Source organism: Desmodus rotundus, chromosome 4 (genome assembly GCF_022682495.2).
Source record: "Desmodus rotundus isolate HL8 chromosome 4, HLdesRot8A.1, whole genome shotgun sequence".
In the NCBI taxonomy this organism is placed as follows: domain Eukaryota; kingdom Metazoa; phylum Chordata; class Mammalia; order Chiroptera; family Phyllostomidae; genus Desmodus; species Desmodus rotundus.
The window spans coordinates 82,428,224-82,441,516 of record NC_071390.1 but is presented as its reverse complement, the minus strand read 5'-3'; the positions used below and the strand labels follow the sequence as shown (position 1 = coordinate 82,441,516).

The window sequence follows — 13,293 nt, the reverse complement described above, 5'->3', positions numbered from 1 at the left end:
AATTTTGTATCCTGATACTTTGGTGAATTTATTAATCAGTTCAAGCAGTTTCTTGGTGGAATCCTGGGGGTTCTCTATGTATAGTATCATGTCGTTTGAAAATAAAGACAGTTTTACTTCTTCCTTTCCAATTTGGATGCCTTTTATTTCTTCTTGTCTGATTGCTGTGCCTAGGACTTCCAGTACTATACTGAATAAAATAGGTGAAAGTGGACATCTCTATCTGTTCCCAATCTTAAGAAGAACATGTATAGTTTTTGGCCGTTGAGTATGATAATGACAGTGGGTTTGTCAGATATGGCCTTTATTAAGTTTGGGTATGTGTCCTCCATTTCCACTTTGCTGAGAGTTTTTATCATGAATGGGTGCTGCATTTTATCAGCTGCTTTTTCTGCATCTATTGATATGATCATGTGGTTTTTATCCTTCATTTTTTAAATGAGGTGGATCACATTTATTGACTTGTGAAAGTTGTACCAACCTTGCATTTCCAAATAAATCTCACTTGATCATGGTGTATGATTTTTTTTTTTGATGTATTGCTGTATTCAGTTTACTAATATTTTGTTGAGGAGTTTAACATCTATGTTCATCAAGGATATTGGCCTATAATTTTCTTTTTTTAAAAAAATATGTGATTGATTATGCTATCACAGTTGTCCCATCCCCCCCACCCCTTTATTACCCTCTGCCCTGCACATCCCCTCCCACCCACATTCCCCCTCTATAGTTCATGTCCATGGGTCATACTTATAAGTTTGTTGGCTTCTACATTTCCTACACTATTCTTAACCTCTCCCTGTCTATTTTCTACCTACCATTTGTGCCACTTATTCCCTATACCTTTTTCCCCTTTCTCCCCCTTCCCTGCTGATAACCCTCCATGTGATCTTCATTTCTGTGGTTCTGTGCCTGTTCTATTGTTTGCTTAGTTTATTTTTGGTTTTGTTTTTTTAGGTTTTGTTGTTGATAGTTGTAAGTTTGTTGTCATTTTACTGTTCATAGTTTTCATCCTCTTTTTCTTAGACAAGTCCCTTTAATATTTCATATAATAAGGGCTTAGTGATGATGAACTCCTTTAACTTGACCTTATCTGGGAAGCACTTTATCAGCCCTTCCATTCTAAATGATAGCTTTGCTGGATAGAGCAATCTTGGATGTAGGTCCTTGACTTTCGTGACTTTGAATACTTCTTTCCAGCCCCTTCTTATTTGTAAGGTTTCTTTTGAGAAATCAGCTGAACGTCTTATGGGAACCCTTTGTAGGTAACTGCCTTATTTTCTCTTGCTGCTTTTAAGATTCCCTCCTTATCTTTGATCTTGGGTAATGTAATTATGATCTGCCTTGGTGTGTGCTTCCTTGGGTCCAATTTCTTGGGGACTCTGAGCTTTCTAGACCTCCTGGAAGTCTATTTCCATGGCCAGATTGGGGAAGTTTTCCTTCATTATTTTTTCAAGTAAGTTTTCAGTTTCTTGCTCTTCCTCTTCTCCTTCTGGCATCCCTATGATTAAGAAGTTGGAGTGTTTCAAGTTGTCCTGGAGGTGCCTAAGCCTCTCTCATTTCTTTGAATTCTTGTTTCTTTAGTATGTTCTGGTTGAATGTTTATTTCTTCCTTCTGGTCCAAACCATTGATTTAAGTTCAGGTTTCCTTCCTATCACTGTTGGTTCCTTGTACATTTTTCTTTATTTCACTTTGCTTCACTTCACTTTTTCCTCTATTTTGAGACCATTCTCAACCATTTATGTGAGAATCCTGAATACCAGTGTTTTGAACTTTGCATCTGACAGATTAGCTATCTCTTTACCGCTTAGTTGTATTTTTTCTGGAGCTTTGATCTCTTCTTTCATTTGGGTGTTTTTTTTTTTTTTTTTTTTTTTTGCCTCGGCAGAACAGTCATGTAGTAAGGGGTGGAGCCTTAGGTATTCACCAGGTTAGGGCAACCCAGGTGGCTGTGTTGTGGTGCTGTATGTGGGGGAGGGGTCCTAGAGGGAACCCCCACCCCCACATACAAGGTGAACAATGCCGCTTGTTCAGCTCTCTGCCTGCTTTCAGTCACTTCCCCCAATACACACAAGCAAATTGGGCCCTTCTGGCGCTAATTCCTGGGTGGGTGGTTTTGTATATGTTCTAGCACCCTGTGGGTCTCTCCAAAGAACTCTCCTGCGAGGCTGGGAGTTTCTCCTGCTGCCTCAACCCCCACAAATTTTTACATTCAGAAGTTTTGAGGCTTTATTTCCCCACGCTGGATCCCTGCGCTGCACGGTCTGTCTCACTCCCCAGTTGTTCCTCCTGGTTTATCTGATCGCAAATGTGGGACTGCCCATTCCACTAGCCGTTGCCTCACCCACTCCAGTCCTCCAGCTGCCACCTTGCCATGAGTCCTCTCTGCCTCGCTGCCTGTCTCTGCCCCTCCTACCAGTCTGAATGAATGTTTCCTCTTTAACTCCTTGGTGTCAGACTTCCATACAGTTCGATTTTTTGTCAGTTCTGGTTGTTTTTTGTTTTTAAATTTGTTGTTGTCCTCCTTTTGGTGGTGTGAAGAGGTACAGTGTGTCTACCTATGCCTCCATCTTGGCCGCAAGTTAATTTTCTTTCTTTGTAGTATCTTTTTCTGGTTTTGGAATTAGTATAATGCTGGCCTTGGGAAATGAGCTGGGTGCCTTCTTTCTTCTTGAATTTTTTGGAATAGTTTGATAAGGAGAGGTATTAGTTCCTCTTGGACTGTTTGCTAAAATTCGCCTGTGAAGCCATCTGCCAGGGCTTTTGTTTGTTGGCGAGTTTTCTGATTACTGCTTTAATTTCACTAGGTGTAATTCACTCATCTTTCATAGATCTTACAATGTTTAAATTTTAGAATATAAGCCTAAAATGTGTGTAAACCTAATTCTAACATCCTATGTCTTTGCTTTGGTGAAATAGTGAGTTTTAAATTTTTAATTACTGTTTACTACTAGGTTTACATAGGGTTTTTAGGAATCAGAATTATTGTGGAAAATAAAGACTAGAGGCAGCCCAAGGGTCATAAGAATCTGAGACCTTGGTGTTACTTTAATCTGTGTCTGCTGCTGCAGGGGCAGTGAGGTATTATATTCAAAATGAAAAGAAGTAATGAAGTATGTACCATACTCTGAGACACAGAGTTACTATTCATTCAGTTTTTGCACCAAAAAAGGTTATCACTTTCAGTATAAGAATGAATCATCAAAGACATTTACATAATGTTCTCCAGGTCCATCCATTATGCCAAATGAAATAAAATGAACAAACTGAACTGACAAGGAAAATGGGGACGGACAGACTCATAGATGAAGAGCAGGGTGACAGCTAAGGGGACGGGGTGGGGTATGGGATGGAGGGATTGAGCAAAAAGGAAAAAGGACTCATAGTCATGGACAACGGTATGGTGATTGCTGGGCGGAGGGGAGTATAAGGGGGTTAAATGGTAATGGAAAAAAAATACAATAAAGATTAAAGAAAAAAAAATGTCTATGCCCCAAAGTATACCAGTAGATGAAAGACAACCCATCCAATGGGAGCAGAACTTTGCAAGTCATATACAGATATAAGGGACTTGAATTTAGAATATATAAAGAGCTGTTATAACTTAATAATAGACAAATAACCCAGTTAAAAAATAGACCCTATCAATAGGGTGAGAAGGCTTGGAAACAGGTATACAATCAGGTAATTGTACACCAATATTAATATAAGCATTATTCACAATAGTCAAAAGGTGGAAGCAGATCAAGTGTTCATCAGCAGATAAATGGATAAACAAAATGTGGTACATCTATACAACGGAATATTATACAGCCATAAAAAGGAATAAAGTACTGATATCTGCTACAACATGCATGAACCTTGAAAACATTGTTACATGAAGTAGGCCAGATACAAAAGGATCATACTACATAATTTCAATATTGTATGAACATATGTAATTTGTATAAATTGTCTAAAATATATAAACTCCTAGGGAACAGAGAGTAGATTAGACATTACCAGGGGTTGATGGGAATGAATGGGGAGTTATTGCTTATGGATGCATAATTTCTATCTGGGATGATGAAAAAGTTCTAAAATAAGTAGTGGTGATGGTTGTAAAAAATAAAAGACATTTACAATCCTTCTTTATCATCATTAAATTAGAATAAACACAGTATTCTCCTATTTCTTTTGCTATAATTTTTGAAGAGGTTGAATTGTTGAAACCTGGGAAGTGACTGCTAAAATTCTAAGGACATCTAAAAGGAAAATAATTTCTTTAGTACTTTATTATTATTTTATTCTGAGTGTGACATTATTAATGTAAACAACCAGCAATTATGGTATGCCTGACAGTATGCTACAGAACATAAAAAATATGTGAAAGACCTTTTTTAAATTTTATTTTTCAATTATAGTTTACATTCAATGTTATTTTGTATTAGCTTCAGGTGGACAGCATAGTGGTTAGACAACCATACACTTTACAAAATGCTGTCCCTGATATTTCTAGGTCCCACCTGGCACCACACATAGTTACTACTGATATTACTGACTATTCCCTATGCTGTACTTTATATCCCTGTGACTATTTTGTGACTGCAAATTTGTACATCTTAATCCTTTCACCTTTTTCACCAGTCCCCTAATTCCCCTACCATCTGGCAACCATCAGAATGTTCTCTGTATCTATGACTCTGCTTCTGTTTTGTTCGTTCATTTATATTGTTCTTTAGATTCCACATATAAGTAAAATCACACGGTATTTGTCTTTCTTTGACTAACTTATTTCACTCAGCATAATACCCTCTAGGTCCATCGATACTGTCACAAATGATAAGATTTCATTGTTGTTATGGCTAAGTAATATTCCATTTTATATATGTACCTCACAGCTTTTATATCCATTCGTCTATTGATGGGCACTTGAGTTGCTTCCATATTTTGGCTATTGTAAATAATGCTGCAATGAACATATGGAAGAGTTTTTTAAAAAGCGTACAGTTATACAAATGTAATGGTTTGACTTACTTGGCTCTGAGGTACTTCATGATCAGCCCCCCAATACAATGTCATTCCAAGAGAATAAATATGGATCTAGGAATAGAATTTTTCAGAGTCACTTTATGATACACCAAAATTTAAAATTTAAAAAATTTGTTAAGTACTAAATACTCATGACATTTTGTTCCAAAGAAAGTAAACACATAATGAGAAAGTCGTAATTTCTCATTTTTTATAAAAGTGAGAGCTTCTAAAATAGAAAATAAAACTCGAACTTATTGGAACAGACACCCTCTGCTCTCAATTCCCCAGCCCATCCTCTATGAGTAACCACTTTTATTAGTTCTTATTTATTTTAAAGTTCTTCATGCAAACTCAAGCAAAAATGAATAAACATTCTTATTTTCACCTTCTCTTCAAAAAGGTCAGGAACGTTAAAGATTACTTGTATTTTTAATTTAGTAGGAGACGTATTTCTACATCAATACTTTTTTAGTACTGCATAGAACTCACTTTTGTGGCTGTACCACAGTTTATTTAGCCAATCTGTTATTAACGGGCAATTAGGATTTTCCCAAATTTTGGTATTATAAATAATGTTTTAGCAAACAGTCTTGTGATATGTTATTTTGTACATGCAGGTTTTTCTCCTGAATTGATTCTTTGAAATTATGGATAAAGGGTGAATCATCTGCAGTTTTGACACATATTGTCAGATTTCCCTACATAGAAATTATATTATTTTGCATTTCTACTGCCAACATATAGGAGGTTTTTCACAAGTCTTGTCCATAGAATAAGTGATGAATATTTGGACTTCTGACAATCTGAAAAGTGAGAAAAAAAATCTCATTGCAATTTGAATAGTATTTTTTTTTCTTATTATGAATGCATGGATAGTAGATAGAGAACAAAGGAGGGTCAAAAAGATCTCATCCTTTTTGATGTAACAATTTCACTGCTAGCAATTTATTAGGTTAATCTTCATGCTTCTGTGGAATGCTGCATGAGAAATTATATTCATAGCCAATACTGAATTTCCAAAGTTCCATATCAAAGTATTACAGCCCGCTATCTATATGTCCCAAGTTTTTTTCATAGCCATGACAATGAAATCAGATCTTTTGATGTCAATGGCATCCCATCCTCAGACTGAATATTTATATAATAAACTTTTCCTTCTTCATTATCCTATCAAATTAATTGTCAAATTGTTGGCTTTGGTTCCACTGTATCCTATATCCAGTTCTTTTCCATATATTATTAAACTCACCAGTGAGATTCCTACACACAGAATCTTTCATCTCATCTAATTAACCACTATTCTCCAACTTACCCTCTGCAATAAAAAAAATCAAATTATATCACTCTCCCAAAAACAGGATAGCTCACAACTGCCTCAGAAGAAGTCTCAAGTTCTGGCATTTGTAGTCTTCCAGACCTACAGCTTCCCTTTCCTTCCCTAACCACAGCCTTTCCAGGTAGCTAATGCTCTAGCCTAGTTGATCGAACCAAATATTGCCCCATTATAGTGGATAATTTCTTACCTGTCATTCCACATGCTAATAACCCTCAGTGAAATGCCTATTTTCACTTTTCTAAATTCTACTCATTCTACAAAGCCCAACACAAACACTACTACCTTCTCTGTCATATCATTCTACACTAAAAATTAATCGCTCCTCCTCTGGATTCCCAGAAATATTCTGGAAATACTTTATATAAAGTATTCTGGAAATACTTTATACCTCTATATAACATTTACTTCATTTTGCCATGCATTACAGATTGTTCTATACATGTTGATCAGGATCTAATTTCTAGTTATTTTTTGTCTTCCTTATGAGCACAATGTTTTATACACAGCGGGTATTAAATAAATATTTGTAAATATCAGTTAATAATAACATACATTTCTTCCTGTTTTTCTTAGATCTGTAAAACTTTTATAAAACAATTTTGAATTCTTAAAATAAAAATGAACTTCTTAAAACACATGATTACTTTAAAATCAATGCATTTTTCTTCCAAGGGTTGAGATAGAGTAGCCCGGTGTCTTTACTTTTCCAACCCCCAACAACAACAACAACAACAACAAATCAAGCAAAAAGTATTTAACAGTTACCTTCTCAACATCTGAGAGAGAAGTTAGTGATTGATTTTGAAGAACCTCTGGTGCAGTGAATGCTCGAAGATCCTGATTGGAAATATTTTCATCTGTAAATGACACACTACCAGATGGCAGCAACAGCAGAGACCATGGAGAAATGATAAAGCCAAGGGCAGCGGGATCAGCTATGCTTACTGGTTTGTAACCGCACAAAATAAAAGGAAAAAGGAAAGATAATTGCTTAAAATCATAATTAGAGGAACTAAAGATCACTTAAATGGGTATCTCAGCCTATTCACATTATAGGGTAACTGTAAAGTTACATGTACCAAGTCAAAAGAGAGTTTCATATATCTACTACTGCTAGCACTATTAACAATAATACCTGGATGCAGCTTAATCTTTTAAAACCCAGAATCTTAGAAACTATATAAATAGAGAACTTTCATTGTTAGTCACAAGACTTAAACTGGATTAAGCACTTTATCACAGTGAGATAGATAGATATAAGGATCAGCAGTTCTTAAATCTTGGGGGGGAATCATGGATTCCTTTGAGAATATGGTAAATGCTACAATCTCTCCTTCAAGGAAATTGCCTGTAAAGACAAATTCTGTATACAAAAAGGGTTTGTAGATCTTCTTGTAGCCCATTTATTGACCACAGGTTAAGATGCCCTGATTTAGATTATAGTGGTCTGAAACTGATGGAAAATAATTCAATCGATAATTATCAAATTTGAAATCAGTAAAACTTTCCAACTACAATGAAAGTTTCTTTTTTTGTGTGTCAAAAAGATTTATTTGTCCAAACGTGGATTTTGTTTTGTTTGCATTTGTCCATTATTTCACTACAATTTCTGGCAGCTTATATATTATCAAATGTGATAATGGTCTCTAATTTTATTTCAGTGTTTGCCTGTATGTGTGCCTAACAGCTCATGTGTAAGAGTATTAAAAGAAACTCCGTAAGATTTCAACAGTCCTCCTTCCAAAAGCAAAGCTATACAGTAGGCTCAATAAAACAGACTTATTAGAGGGTACTTTATTTTGTCCTCCCATTAAAAAAAATAAGTTAACATAGGTTTTTTTCCCATTTTTTAAAATTGTATTTTATTGATTATGCTACTACAGTTTTCCTGATTTTCCCCCTTTGTGCTCCTCCACCCAGCACCCCACTCCCTTAGAGGATCTCCTACCATTGTTCATGTCCGTGGGTCATGCCTGTAAGTTCTTTGGCTACTCCATTTCCTATACTGTACTTTACATCCCATGGCTATTCTGTAACTACCTATTTGTACTTCTTAATCCCCTCACCTCACAACCCCCTCCCATCTGGCAACCATCAAAGCTTCTACATATCCATGATTCTGTCTCTGTTCTTGTTTGCTAAGTTGGGTTTTTAGATTCAATTGTTGATAGACATGTATCTTTGCCATTTTATTGTTCATAGTTTTGATCTTCTTTTTCTTAAATAAGTCCCTTTAACATTTCATATAATTATGGTTTGATGATGATGAACACCTTTCATTTTTTCTTGTCTGGGAAACTCTTTTATCTACTCTTTGATTCTAAGTAATAGCTTTGCTGGATAGAGAAATCTTGGTTGTAGGTCCCTGCTTTTCATGACTTTGAACATTTCTTGACAATCCCTTCTGGTTTGCAAAAGTTGCTTTTCAACTGACAGTCTTATGGGAACTCTCCTGTAGCTAACTAACTCCTTTTCTGTTGCTGCTTTGAAGATTTTCTACCTTTGTCTGCCTATGTTGCCATCTTGACCGGAAGTCTTTAACATAGATTTTAAGACAACTGCTAAGTGAATTGGATTGTAGACTCAAGGAACTGCTATAGGAAAATCACAAAAGGCCTGTGATTTCCAATGCCATTATTATTCAATCTGAATGGGTTATACTGATATCCCTGTCAAATCATAAGAAAATGACAAAAGTCTTTGGAACAGTTTATCAAACATACAGTATCTATGTGCTCCTAAAAACTACTTTTATTAGAATTGAATCATTTATCCTTTCTGACTTTTAATCTCTACCTATGGCCAAGATTCTGATCTTTATGTCAATAAAAAAAATAAACTATTAAAATTCACTCCAGTCCTTTAAAGATTGAAAAGCCAACTATAGTTCTTCTCTTGACTATTTGTAAACCTGAAACGGGTCTTTAATAACTGTGTCAAGTAAGAAAAATGTGTTTGAATGCATCTTTTAATCAGTCAGTACATCTTATGTTTAACTGAAGCTGAGTTACAAATAATGGTCCCCACAGTATAACCATACACACAGCAGGCTGCTAAAAAAAATACTACTCAGAATTCTTAGAGCAAAACACATTTCAATGAATCATCGCAGCTGGTAAGCATAGGTAGATTGCTACCTTTCATAGCCACTTTATGCATTTTCTGTCAAAAACTTCTTAAATATCTGAAGAATAAGTACCACACAATCTAGCTAGAGAACAACCCAAACAAGGCAGAACAATATTTTCTTTCCCAAAGAAGCTATTCAAAATATTGAGGTATCACATGTCACAGCATTATAAAAGTATGTTCAATAAATTCCTTTCAAATTAGCGACTGAAGGGAACAAGCACTAGGAGACCAGTAGGAACCGCAGTGCACTGCTATTTGGTCTGAGGTGATGATGGCCTGCAAGCAGAGTGGGAGCAGTAGAGTACTGAGAACCTGCTGGAAACTCGATGTATTTGAGTTGAGGGAGAGCAGTAGAGGCAGTGACAACAAAATTTTCTGACAGACTGGATGTGAAATGAGAAAGAGAGGAAGCAGAATGACTTCAAAACTTTGGTCTCAATAAAGAAAAAAAATGGAGGACCATCAACCGCAACAGAGAAGATTACAGATAATGCAAGTTGCTGAGATAGGTTGGGAGATGGTGGTTGTAATTAGAACTTTACTTTGGGACCTATTAAGTTTAAGATATCTGTCAGGTACTCAAAGGGGGTGTAAGGGGGCAGTTGGATCTGAAATTTGGGAAAAAGGGGTCAGAAGACATAGTTTGGAAGTAACTAACTCAATAGATGCTATTTAAAGCCCTGTGACTGGATGAGATCACCAAAAAGCGTGTTATGGCAGAAAAAAAAATCAAGCCCTGGTGTATACCAACCTTAACACTGCTTCTCAGTCTTTTTTTTCCCCCAGGCTCTTCTTCTCTTGCAAGTATGGTGGTGTAATCACCCTATCACACTTTTCCTTTTACTCATCAGTATCAATCTGCACCCACTATTTTAATTAATTCTTTTTATTACCTTTCTATCCAGTTCCCCAGTATCCCATCCTGAACCTAGGACAGGCAGATGGAATTCTAAGTCTTATGCTTAATTCCTTATTTAGGGACAGAATTATGATTTCTGTTATACTTATTACCATTTGAATTTATAAATTACCGGGAAATCACAGATAACAGAGGCATGAATGACTCCCAGGAGTCTAACAGCTATGTCCTGTCCTGCCATCCTGGATGCTGGTATTCACTCAGACCAAAAAAGATCTTGCCACACTCATTGTCCTTATCATCCCTAGCCACAAACTACACCTCTCTGACAGGGTGGCGTGGGAGTGAAACTGAAGGTGTAAGCAATCCACTATTGCTTTTCATTCTGAAATCACTAAGACATTGATTAATTTACCAGCACAACAAGGTCTGCAAAACTTACTACTCTGGCAAGAACTGCATTTTTTAACTTTTGCTTTATATACCAGGTGGGTTTTTTCTTGTTTGATTTTTACTAAACATCTACAGTAAACCAAATTTAAGTACTATACATATTTAAACATTATTTGTTTAAATATAGGTCATTGGCTCATAGAGTCCATAATACTATTTAAAAGATTGAGAACATACATGTAAATATGTGTAATAGAAAGTATAATATGTGTAATAGATACCTTTTAGAAGGTATCTAAAAGAGAAAAAAGAATATAAAAATGATTTAGAGGATAGCAAAATTCCTTGAACTACAATGAAAAGAGAATTTCTTTTTTATATGTGGCCCTATAGATGATAGGGGGAAGATTCCAAAAAACAAAAACAAACAAACAAACAAAAACAGCCAAAACAAAGGCATGTGGACAGAAAATTATTAAGTTTATGAGTGGAGCAGCAGGAATTTTGGACAGAGCAATGATGAAGAACAGTGAGAAACAATTACCAGGGTGGATCATATTTTTGCTTGTTAAAACACACACACAGAGCTTCTGGCCAAGATGGAGGCACAGGTAGACACACTGCGCCTCCTTGCACAACCAAAAGAAGAACAACATTTTAAAAACAAAAAACAACCAGAACAGACAGAAAATCAAACTGTATGGAAGTCTAACCACCAAGGAGATAAAGAAGAAACATTCATCCAGACCGGTAGGAGGGGTGGAGATGGGCAGCCGGGGCGGAGAGGACTCACGGCAAGGCAGCAGCTAGCGGACCCAGAAAGGTGGTGGATTGTGAAATGGGGCAAGCAGTGCGACAGCTACCAGACCTCACGGCCCCACATTCACACATAGATAAACCAGCAGGAACGGCAGGGAAGCGAAACAGACCACACAACCTGCAGCTCCAGCGCGGGGAAATAAAGCCTCAAGCCTCTGATTGAAAACACCCATGGGGGTTGAGGTGGCAGCAGGAGAAACTCCCAGCCTCACAGAAGAGGTCGTTGGAGAGACCCATAGGAGCCTAGAGCATGCACAAGTCCACGCACTCGGGAATGAGCACCAGAGGGGCCAAGTTTGATTGTAGGTAGCCGAGGGAGTGACTGAAATCTGGCAGAGAGTGGAGCAAGCGCCATTGCTCCCTCTTGGCCCTCTCCCATGTACAGCATCACAGTGCAGCTACCAGCATTACCCCACACCGGTGAACACCTAAGGCTCTGTCCCTTTACTTAACAGGTGCACCAAGACAAAAAAAATGGCCCAAATGAAAGAATAGATCAAAGCTCCAGAAAAAAAATACAACTAAGCAGCGAACAGATAGCCAACCTATCAGATGCACAGTTCAAAACACTGGTAATAAGGACGCTCACAGAATTGGTTGAATTTGGTCACAAATTAGATGAAAAAATGAAGGCTATACTAAGAGAAACAAAGGAAAATGTACAGGGAACCAATAGTGATGCGAAGGAAACTGGGACTCAAATCAATGGTGTGGACCAAAAGGAAGAAAGAAACATCCAACCAGAAAAGAATGAAGAAACAAGAATTCAGGAAAATGAGGAGAGGCTTAGGAACCTCCAGGACATCTTGAAACATTCCAACATCCGAATTATAGGGGTACCAGAAGGAGAAGAGGAAGAACAAAAAATTGAAAACTGATTTGAACAAATAATGAAAGAGAACTTCCCCAATCTGGCAAAGGAAATAGACTTCCAGGAAGTCCAGGAAGCTCAGAGAGTCCCAAAGAAGCTGGACCCAAGAAGGAACACACTAGGCACATCATAATTACATTACCCAAAATTAAAGATAAGGAGAGAATCTTAGAAGCAGCAAAAGAAAAGGACACAGTTACCTACAAAGGAGTTCCCATAACACTGTCAGCTGATTCCTCAAAAGAGACCTTACAGGCAAGAAGGGGCTGGCAAGAAGTATTCCAAGTCATGAAAGGCAAGGACCTACATCCAAGATTGCTCCATCCAGCAAAGCTTTCATTTAGAATGGAAGGGCAGATCAAGTTCTTCTCAGATAAGGTCAAGTTAAAGGAGTTCATCATCACCAAGCCCTTATTACATGAAATGTTAAAGGGACTTATCTAAGAAAAAGAAGATAAAAAATATGAACAGTAAAATGACAGCAAGCTCACAGTTATTAACAACCACACCTAAAACCAAAACAAAAGCAAATTAAGCCAACAACTAGAACAGGAACAGAACCACAGAAATGGAGATCACATGGAGGGTTATGAACAGGGGAGTGGGAGGGGGAGAGAGGCGGGAAAGGTACAGAGAATAAGTAGCATAAATGGCAGGTAGAAAATAGACAGGGGGAGGGTAAGAATAGTATACAAAATGTAGAAGCCAAAGAACTTATAAGTATGACCCATGGACATGAACTATAGAGGGGGAATGTGGGAGGGAGGGGGTGGGCAGGATGGAGTGTGGGGGGGAAATGGGACAACTGTAATAGCATAATCAATAAATATATTAAAAAATTAAAAAAAAACATAAACAAATGACACGAA

General features: G+C 37.1%; 1 protein-coding gene across 12 annotated transcripts in view; it reads right to left on the bottom strand.

The window, feature by feature from the left end:
• PTPN13 (protein tyrosine phosphatase non-receptor type 13) overlaps window positions 1-13,293 on the bottom strand; it is a 193,936-nt gene that overhangs the window by 120,257 nt on the left and 60,386 nt on the right. For all 12 annotated transcript variants that reach the window (XM_024574843.4, XM_045183695.3, XM_045183694.3 and 9 more), the window contains exons 3-4: window positions 7,116-7,294; window positions 5,018-5,083 (exon numbers count right to left, since the gene is read on the bottom strand). In XM_024574843.4, coding sequence (XP_024430611.2) covers window positions 5,018-5,083; window positions 7,116-7,294 — 245 coding nt within the window. The remainder of the gene's footprint in view (window positions 1-5,017; window positions 5,084-7,115; window positions 7,295-13,293) is intronic.